The sequence below is a fragment of the Lichenostomus cassidix genome, unplaced genomic scaffold (assembly GCF_008360975.1).
Source record: "Lichenostomus cassidix isolate B80296 unplaced genomic scaffold, HeHo_3.0 HiC_scaffold_37, whole genome shotgun sequence".
NCBI lineage: Eukaryota > Metazoa > Chordata > Aves > Passeriformes > Meliphagidae > Lichenostomus > Lichenostomus cassidix.
The window spans coordinates 501551-511330 of record NW_028147279.1 but is presented as its reverse complement, the minus strand read 5'-3'; the positions used below and the strand labels follow the sequence as shown (position 1 = coordinate 511330).

Sequence of the window (9780 nt, the reverse complement as noted above, 5' to 3'; positions counted from 1 at the left end):
TATGGGGAAATCTATGGGGCTGAGAAGATCTATGGGGAATCGATGGGGCTGAGAGATCTATGGGGCTGAGAGGCTATGGGGCTGAGAATCTGTGGGGAAATCTATGGGGAGATCTGTGGGGTTGAGGGAATCTATGGGGCTGGGGAATCTATGGGGAATCTATGGGGCTGAGAGGATCTATGGGGCTGAGAGGCTATGGGGCAGGGAGGCTATGGGGCTGGGAATGTGTGGGGCAGGAAATCTATGGGGCTGGGAGGTTATAGGGAAATCTATGGGGCTGGGAAGATCTATGGGGCTGAGGGTATCTGTGGGGCTGGGAGGCTATGGGGCTGGGAATGTGTGGGACAGAGAGGCTATGGGGCTGAGAGGATCTATGGGGCTGAGAATCTATGGGGTTATTGCAATCTATGGGGGAATCTATGGGGCAGGGAGGATCTGTGGGGAAATCTATGGGGCTGAGAATCTATGCGGCTGGGAATGTGTGGGGCTGGGAGGATCTATGGGGCAGAGAGATCTACGGGGAAATCTGTGGGGCTGGGAATGTGTGGGGCTGGGAATGTGTGGGGCAGGGAGGCTATGGGGCTGGGAGGTTATGGGGAAATCTATGGGGAATCTATGGGGCTGGGAATGTGTGGGGCTGAGAGTCTGTGGGGCTGAGAGTCTGTGGGGAATCTATGGGGCTGAGAAATGTATGGGGAAGTCTATGGGGCAGAGAATCTGTGGGGCTGAGAGGATCTGTGGGGCTGGGAGATCTATGGGGAATCTATGGGGAAATCTATGGGGAAATTATGGGAAATCTATGGGGCAGACAATCTATGGGGAATCTATGGGGCTGAGAATCTATGGGGCTGAGAGGATCTATGGGGAATATATGGGGTTATTGCAATCTATGGGGAAATCTATGGGGAGATCTATGGGAAATCTATGGGGCAGACAATCTATGGGGAATCTATGGGGCTGAGAGGATCTATGGGGCTGAGAAATGTATGGGGAAGTCTATGGGGCAGAGGATCTGTGGGGCTGAGAGGATCTGTGGGGCTGAGAAATGTATGGGGAAGTCTATGGGGCAGAGGATCTGTGGGGCTGAGAGGATCTGTGGGGCTGGGAGATCTATGGGGAAATCTATGGGGCTGAGAGGATCTATGGGGTTATTGGGATCTCTATGGGTCTCTGTGGGGTTTCTATGGGGCTGGGAGTTTCTATGGGTTCTCAATAGATCTCTATAGGGTCTCTCTAGGATCTCTATGGGATCTCTAGGCTCTATAAGATCTCTATAGAGTCTCTATAGGGTCTCTATAGGGTCCCTATAGGCTCTATAGGGTCTCTGTGGGTCTCTAAGGTCTCTCTAGGGTCTCTATGGCTCTCTATGGGATCTATAGGATCTCTCTAGGGTCTCTCTAGGGTCTCTACAGGCTCTATAGGGTCTCTACAGGTTCTATAGGCTCTATAAGGTCTCTATAAGATCTATAGGCTCTATAGGGTCTCTATAAGGTCTCTATAGGGTCTCTATAGGTCTCTACAGGTTCTATAGGAACTATAGGATCTCTATAGGGTCTCTATAGGGTCTATAGGATCTATAGGGTCTCTCTCTATAAGGTCTCTCTTTCCCCCCCAGGCCCCAGCGGGGAGCCATGGCTGCTGCAGGGCTGTGCCAGCCCAGCCTGGTGTGAGAGTCCTGTGGGGCTGGGGGGAGCTATGGGGCTGGGAGGGGAATCTGTGGGGCAGGAAGGCCAATCTATGGGGCTGGGAGGCTCTATAGGGCCGGGAGGACAATCTATGGGGCAGAAAGATAAATCTATGGGGCAGGAGGGCAGATCTGTGGGGCTGAGCTGCTGCCGCGGCTCTCTCTGCAACGCCCTCCCCTCCCCCCGCCGCCCCTCCCCCAACGCCTCCCCCTCGCCCCTCCCCCACCCCCTGCTCCTCCTGCCCCTCCCCCCCCTCCTGCTGCTCCTCTCTGCCCCATAGATTTGGGGAGCTGGGGGGGGAGGGGTGGGGGGGGTGAGTCACTTGGGGGGTGGGGCTGGGTGGGGCTGTGGGGCAGAGAAACCTCGCTATGGGGCAGGAAATCCTTGCTATGGGGCAGAAAACCCTCGCTGTGGGGCAGGAAATCCTCGCTGTGGGGCAGAGAATTGCTATGGGGCAGGGAATGTTTGCTATGGGGCAGAGAATTGCTATGGGGCACAGAAACCTCACTGTGGGGCAGAGAATGTTTGCTATGGGGCAGAGCTGTGGGGCAGGAAAGCCTCGCTATGGGGCAGGGAATGCTCGCTGTGGGGCAGAGATTCCTCGCTATGGGGCAGAGAAACCTCACTGTGGGGCAGAGCTGTGAGGCTGAGCTATGGGGCAGGAAAGCCTCGCTATGGGGCGGAGACTCCTCGCTATGGGGCGGAGATCTTTGCTATGGGGCAGGAAGGCTGCAGAGCTTTGCTGTGGGGCAGAAAATCCTCGCTATGGGGTGGAGACTCCTCGCTATGGGGTGGAACCCTCGCTATGGGGTGGAGACTCCTTGCTATGGGGCGGAGACTCTCTCTATGGGGCAGAACCCTCGCTATGGGGTGGAACCCTCGCTATGGGGTGGAACCCTCGCTATGGGGTGGAGACTGTCGCTATGGGGCGGAGACTCTGGCTATGAGGCGGAGATCCTTGCTATGGGGTGGAAAACCCTCGCTATGGGGCGGAGACTCTCTATGGAGCAGAAAACCCTCGCTATGGGGCAGAGACTGTTGCTATGGGGCGGAGATTCCTCGCTATGGGGCAGAGACTCCTCTCTATGGGGCGGAGACTCCTCGCTATGGGGCAGAGGCTGTCGCTATGGGGTGGAACCCTTGCTATGGGGCGGAGACTCCTCTCTATGGGGCGGAACCCTCGCTATGGGGCGGAACCCTGGCTATGGGGCGGATCTCTCGCTGTGGGGCGGAGATTCCTCACTATGGGGCGGAACCCTGGCTATGGGGCGGATCTCTCTCTATGGGGCGGATCTCTCGCTATGGGGCGGGAAGCCCCCAGGCTGCCCCACCCTCACCCCACCCTCTCCCGGCTGCCATAAATGAGGCTCTCCTGCCCCACATCGCTGCGGCCTGCCGGAGATGTGGGGCAGAGCCATGCTGCTGCTGCTGGTGCTGCTGGTGCCAGGTAGGGGCACTTGGGGGGCAGTTGGGGGGACTTGGGGGGCACTTGGGGGGCACTTGGGGGGTGCTGGGGGGGATTGGGGGGCAGTTGGGAGGCAGTTGGGGAGCTTGGGGGGCAGTTGGGTGTGGGGGACGTGTGGGGTGGGGCGGGGTTGGGGTTTGTGGGGCTGGAGGTGTGGGGCAGGAGGGTTGTGGGGTGAAATCTGTGGGGCAGGAGGTCAGATCTATGGGGCAGGGAGTGTCAGGGCTGAGATCTGTGGGGCAGAGGGGAATTTGGGGTCAGAGCTATGGGGCAGGAGGTGTTTGGGGTTCAGACTTATGGGGCAGGAGGTCAGATCTATGGGGCAGGAAGGGGTTTGGGATTCAGATCTATGGGGCAGGAGGGTGTCAGAACTGAAATCTATAGGGCAGGGGGAGATTTGGGGTTCAGATCTATAGGGCAGGGGGGTGTCAGGACCAAAATCTATGGGGCAGGGGGGTGTTTGGGGCTGAAATCTATAGGGCAGTGGGACAGATCTATGGGGCAGGGAGTGTCAGGACAGAAATCTATGGGGCACAGGGAGTGTCAGATCTCTGGGGCAGGAGGGGATTTGGGGCTCAGATCTGTGGGGCACAGGGAGTGTCAGGACAAATCTATGGGGCACAGGGAGTGTCTGTCACATCTATGGGGCACAGGGAGTGTCAGAGCTCAGATCTATGGGGCAAGGAGTGTCTGTCAGATCTATGGGGCAGGGAGTGTCAGAGCTCAGATCTATGGGGCACAGGGAGTGTCAGGACAAATCTATAGGGCACAGGGAGTGTCAGGGTGTGCCGTGGGTCAGGCCAGCCTGGGACAGGACAGGACAGGTCTGGGGAGGGTGTGGTGACAGTTGGGGCTGATGACGTGTGGGGCTGGAGGTGTGGGGCTGGAAGTGTGGGGCTGAAATGTGTGGGGCACTGATCTATGGGGCTGAAAGTGTGTGGGGCTGAAATCTATGGGGCTGGAGTGTGGGGCAGGAGCTGTGGGGCTGGAAGTGTGGGGCTGAAGGTGTGGGGCTGCAATGTGTGGGGCTGGAAGTGGGGTTGAAAGTGTGGGGCACTGATCTATGGGGCTGAAAGTGTGTGGGGCTGAAATCTATGGGACTGCAATGTGTGGGGCTGAATGTGCGGGACACTGATCTATGGGGCTGAAAGTGTGGGGTTGAAACCTACGGGGCTGAAAGTGTGGGGCAGGAGCTGTGGGGCTCAATGTGTGGGACTGAAATCTATGGCGTTGAAATGTGTGGGGCTGAATGTGTGGGGTTGAAATCCATGGGGCTGAGTGTGTGGGGCTGCAATGTGTGGGTCACTGATCTGTGGGTCACTGACCAATCTATGGGTCACTGATCAATCTATGGGGCAGGATCTATGGGGCTGCAGTGCCTGGGCTGCAGTGGGTCACTAATCTATGGGTCACAATCTGATCTATGGGGCAGGATCTATGGGGCTGCAGTGCCTGATGTGTGGGTCAGACGACGGCAGCTGCTCTGTGGGTCACTGATCTATGGGTCACTGATCTGTGGGTCACTGATCAATCTATGGGTCACTGATCTATGGGTCCCAATCTGATCTATGGGGCAGGATCTATGGGGCTGCAGTGCCTGATGTGTGGGTCAGACGACGGCAGCTGCTCTGTGGGTCACTGATCTATGGGTCACAATCTGATCTATGGGTCACTGATCTATGGGTCACTGACTAATCTATGGGTCACAATCTGTGGGGCAGGCTCCATGGGGCTGCAGTGCCTGATGTGTGGGTCACAATCTGATCTATGGGTCACAATCTATGGGGCAGGATCTATGGGGCTGCAGTGCCTGATGTGTGGGTCAGACGACGGCAGCTGCTCTGCCACCTCCACCCTCAGCTGCCCCACGGAGAGCAACGTCTGCAGCGAGGCCTGGGCGGCGCTCAGCTGGAGTGAGTGTGGGGCTGGGAAGAAATGTGTGGGGCAGGGAGGTGTGGGGCAGGGACTGGGGTGGGAGATGTGTGGGGCAGGGAATTGGGGTGGGAGATGTGTGGGGTGGGAGATGTGGGGCTGGAGATGTGTGGGGCAGAGATAAATGTGTGGGGCAGGAGATGTGTGGGGCAGGGAGGTGTGGGGCAGGAAGTGGGGTGGGAAATGTGTGGGGCAGGGTGTGGGGTGGGAAATGTGTGGGGTGGGAAGTGTGGGGCAGGAGCTCTATGGGGTTGTTCTACGGTGAGATGTGGGGCAGGGAGGTGTGGGGTGGGAGATGTGTGGGGCAGGGGAAATGTGGGGCAGGGAATTGGGGTGGGAGATGTGGGGCAGGAGGGTGTGGGGTGGAATGTGTGGGGCAGGGAGATGTGGGGTGGGAATGTGTGGGGCAGGAGCTCTATGGGGTTGTTCTACGGGGAGATGTGGGGCAGGGAGGTGTGGGGCAGGAACTCCATGGGGCAGAAGCTTTTTAGGGTTTTTCTATGGGGCAGAAGCTCTATGGGATCATTCTATGGGGCAGGAGCTCTATGGGGCTTTTCTATGGGGCAGAAGCCATTTAGGATCATTCTATGGGGCAGAGCTGTGGGGCAGAAGCTCCATATCCACCCTATGGGGCAATGCAGGTTGTGCCCTATAGGGTTAATCCATAGGGGTCACTCTGGGGTCACTCTGGGGTCATTTGGGTCACATGGGGTCATTTTGGGTCACTTTGGGGTCACTTTGGGGTCACTCTGGGGTCACTTTGGGGTCACTTTAGCATCTCTATTGGGATTTATCAATACCAGGTATCCATAAAATACCAATAGGTTATCGATAGATGATCAATAGCTAATCAATACCCCCCAGGCCACGGTCAGTTCACTCTGGGTGTCCATGATGGTCACTTTGGGGTCACTTTGGGTCACTTTTGAGTGCCAATATACGATATCAATAGGTTATCGATAGGTAATCAATACCTAATCAATACCTAATCAATACCCCAGGCCACGGTCAGTTCTCACTGGTCACTCAGGGCTGCGGCCCTGGTCAGTTTTGGGTCACTTTGGGTCACTTTTGGTCATTTTTGGATGCCAATATAGGATACCAATAGGTAATCAATACCTAATCAATAACTAATCAATACCTAATCAATACCCGCCAGGCCACGGTCAGTTTGCTCTGGTCACTCGGAGCTGCAGCCCTGGTCAGTTTTGGGTCACTTTAAGGCAGTTTTTGGTGCCAATATAGGACATCAATAGCTAATCAATAACTAATCAATACCTAATCAATACCTAATCAATACCTGCCAGGCCATGGTCAGTTTGCTCTGGTCACTCGGGGCTGCGGCCCTGGTCAGTTTTGGGTCACTTTGGGTCACTTTTGGGCACCAATATAGATTACCAATAACTAATCAATAATCAATACCTAATCAATAATTAATCAATACCTCAGGCCACGGTCAGTTCTCGCTGGTCACTCGGGGCTGCGGCCCTGGTCAGTTTTGGGTCACTTTGGGTCACTTTGGGTCACTTTTGGGCACCAATACAGATTACCAATAACTAATCAATAATCAATACCTAATCAATAATTAATCAATACCTCAGGCCACGGTCAGTTCTCGCTGGTCACTCGGGGCTGCGGCCGCGGCCAGCCCGGCGCCATCGGCAGAGCGCTGCAGCTGCAGAACCTGGTGGTGTTCGAGAGGCGCAGGAACTGCGACGGCGACTCCTGCAACCTGCAGGACGAGGCTCTGCCCGTTACTGGTGTGTACTGGTTTGTACTGGGAGGGACTGGGAGGGAACTGGGAGGGAACTGGGAGGGACTGGGAGGGGCTGGGAGGAGAAAACGGGGCGGTTTTGGGGTGAAAAACGGGGATTTTGGGGTGGAAAATGGGGATTTTAGGGGGGAAAATGGGAGTTTTAGGGGTTAAAAGGGAACTGGTTTATACTGGGGTGGAACTGGTTTGTACTGGGAGGGACTGGGATGGAACTGGGAAGGACTGGGAGAGACTGGGATATACTGGGAGGGACTGGGAGGAAAAAACACGGCAGTTTTGGGGTGAAAAATGGGGATTTTGGGGTGAAAAATGGGAATTTTTAGGGGTTTTAAAATGGAACTGGTTTATACTGGTTTATACTGGGATGGACTGGGAATGGATTGAGGAGCATTTGGAGGGACTGGGGAGCTAACTGGGAGTTACTGGAATCTACTGGAAGCTACTGGGAGAGGCCTTTGGGTTATACTGGTCTATACTGGTTTATACTGGTCTATACTGGTTTATACTGGGATTTACTGGGATTTACCCATTTTCCCCTCAGCCAACACCAGTTCCCCACTCCCGAACGGCCTGCAGTCTTTGGCTACCCCTACTGGTTTATACTGGTCTATACTGGTCCATACTGGCTTTATACTGGTTTATACTGGTCTATACTGGTTTTTACTGGGATTTAACCCATTTTTCCCCTCAGCACCAAACGGCCTGCAGTGCTTCGGCTGTCCGGATAAAGGATTTTATCCCCACAAACTGGTCCATACTGGTCCATACTGATCCATACTGGTTTTATACTGGTTTATACTGGTTTTATACTGGTTTATACTGGTTTTTACTGGTTTTTACCTTATTTCCCCTCAGCAAACACCTCATCCCGAGTCCCAAACGGCCTGCAGTGCTTCGGCTGTCCGGATAAAGGACTTTGTTCCCCACAAACCACCGTTCAGTGCTACGACGATCTCCGCGCTTGTTTCTACGGAAACCTCACCCTCCGGCTGGGTAAGGAAAAATAAACTTTATGTATTGAGGGATAAATTGGGGTTTGGGAGGTTAAAAGTGGGGATTTTGAAGGTTTAATTAACGGTTTTGGTGTGGGGATGTGCGGCTGGGGTTTTTTTCCCCTCATGTTTTCCGTTCTTTTTTCCCCCATTTTCCATCCTTTTCCCCTCAAATTTTCTGTTTTTTTCCCCTCACATTTTCCAACTTTTCCCCTCCCATTTTCCGCTCTTTTCACCTCACATTTTTCACTCTTTTTCCCTCATATTTTCTGGTATTTTTTCCTCTCACGTTTTTCACCCTTTTCCCCTCATTTTTCCCGCCTTTTCCCCTCACATTTTCCACTCTTTTCCCCTCATATTTTCTGGGTTTTTTCCTCACGTTTTTCACTCTTTTCCCCTCATTTTCCCCGCCTTTTCCCCTCATATTTTCCACTCTTTTTCCCTCCAATCTTCCTCTCTTTTTCCCCTCACATTTTTCACCCTTTTCTCCTCATATTTTCTGGCTTTTTCCTCACGTTTTTCACCCTTTCCCCCTCATTTTTCACCCTTTTCCCCTCACGTTTTCCACCTTTTTTTCCCTCATGTTTTTCCCGCCTTTTCCCCTCCCATTTTCCACTCTTTTCCCCTCACATTTTCCACTCTTTTTCCCTCACGTTTTCTTCTTTTTTCCCCTCACGTTTTCCACTTTTCCCCTCACATTTTCTCCGCCTTTTCCCCTCACATTTTCCACTCTTTTTCCCTCCCATTTTCCACCCTTCTCCCCTCATATTTTCTGGGTTTTTTTCCTCTTACGTTTCTCACCATTTTCCCCTCATTTTTCACCATTTCCCCTCACATTTTCCCCTCTTTTCCCCTCCTATTTTCCACCCTTTTCCCTCCCATTTTCCACCATTTTCCCCTCACATTTTTCACCTTTTTCCCCTCATTTTTTCCAGGCAATGTGACGCTGCGCAGGGAGGTGAGGGGTTGTGTCCGAAACGCGAGCTGCGATGGGGAATTCCGAGGCGACAATTCGGTTTCCCTTACCGGTTCGTGTTGCGAAGGAGATCTTTGCAATTTCCATTCGCCCAACAAAACCTTTTTCTCTCCGGATCTGCCGCGGCTCGAGCTTCTCCCTCACGGCCATTCGGCAACGCCGGAGGATTTTAAAAACACCACCGAAACGGCAAGCGGAGGCTTTTTAGCCTCACCGGAACCCCCCAGCCGAAGAGCTGGTGGATTCCCCAACCCCAAAAGCGGCGATAAAACCAAAAAAACCCAAAGCGGCGACGTTAAAACCGAAAAACGAGGCGAAAAACCCTCAGCGCCTCAGGGCGAAGGCGAGGCCGAAACCGTGAGGGAGAAAACGCCCGCTGAGGACAAAAAGCAGCCTTTTAACACCACCAAAACCGGTGGTAAACCCAAACAAACCGAAAGTGGTGATGTTAAACCCGGTAACACCCAAACCGGTGGTGTTGGAAGCGAAAAAGGAGAGGAAAAAGGAGAGGAAAAAGCCGCGGCGCCTCAGGGTGACAAAATGGCCGCCAGGGAGGAGAAGCCCTCAGGCCGCGCAGCTGCTGGGAAGCCTTTGGAGAGGAATTTTGAGGGAATAAAAGGTCCGAAAGGGAAGGGAAAAGCGTTACAAGGGCCTGGGTGGCTTTTGTCTTTTTTGTTGTTGCTTTTGGTGCGTTAAGTGTTGTTAAATTCTTCGCCCGGTGTGGTAATAAATGGGTGTGGTGGAAACTGTGGGTGAGCGGTGTGGTTATTGAGAAATATTTTCCGGTTTTTGTGGGTGTGAAAATTGTTCCGTTTGGGCGTGGTGGTGTTTTGGAATTTTGTTCGGTTTTTAAATTATTTTTCGGTGTATTTTTCGATGTGTTTTTCATCACGTTTTTCGCTCTACTTTTCACTATTTTTTCATTCAAATTTTCACCGAGTTTCGTTCAATTTTTC

The 9780-nt window shown here is 53.4% G+C and overlaps 1 protein-coding gene across 2 annotated transcripts; it reads left to right on the top strand.

Moving 5' to 3' along the window:
• Nucleotides 1-2986: 2986 nt before the first annotated feature.
• On the top strand, nucleotides 2987-9570 carry LOC146423508 (ly6/PLAUR domain-containing protein 3-like). Of its 2 annotated transcripts, none has more exons than XM_085044677.1 (4): nucleotides 2987-3132; nucleotides 6684-6842; nucleotides 7712-7849; nucleotides 8784-9570. In XM_085044677.1, the coding sequence occupies exons 1-4, from the start codon at nucleotides 3087-3089 to the stop codon at nucleotides 9518-9520; spliced, it is 1080 nt and encodes a 359-aa protein (XP_084900803.1). In that variant the 5' UTR covers nucleotides 2987-3086; the 3' UTR covers nucleotides 9521-9570. The 2 variants fall into 2 exon arrangements, with proteins under 2 accessions (XP_084900803.1, XP_084900802.1); XM_085044676.1 differs by lacking the exon at nucleotides 2987-3132 and adding an exon at nucleotides 4917-5063.
• Nucleotides 9571-9780: the final 210 nt, after the last annotated feature.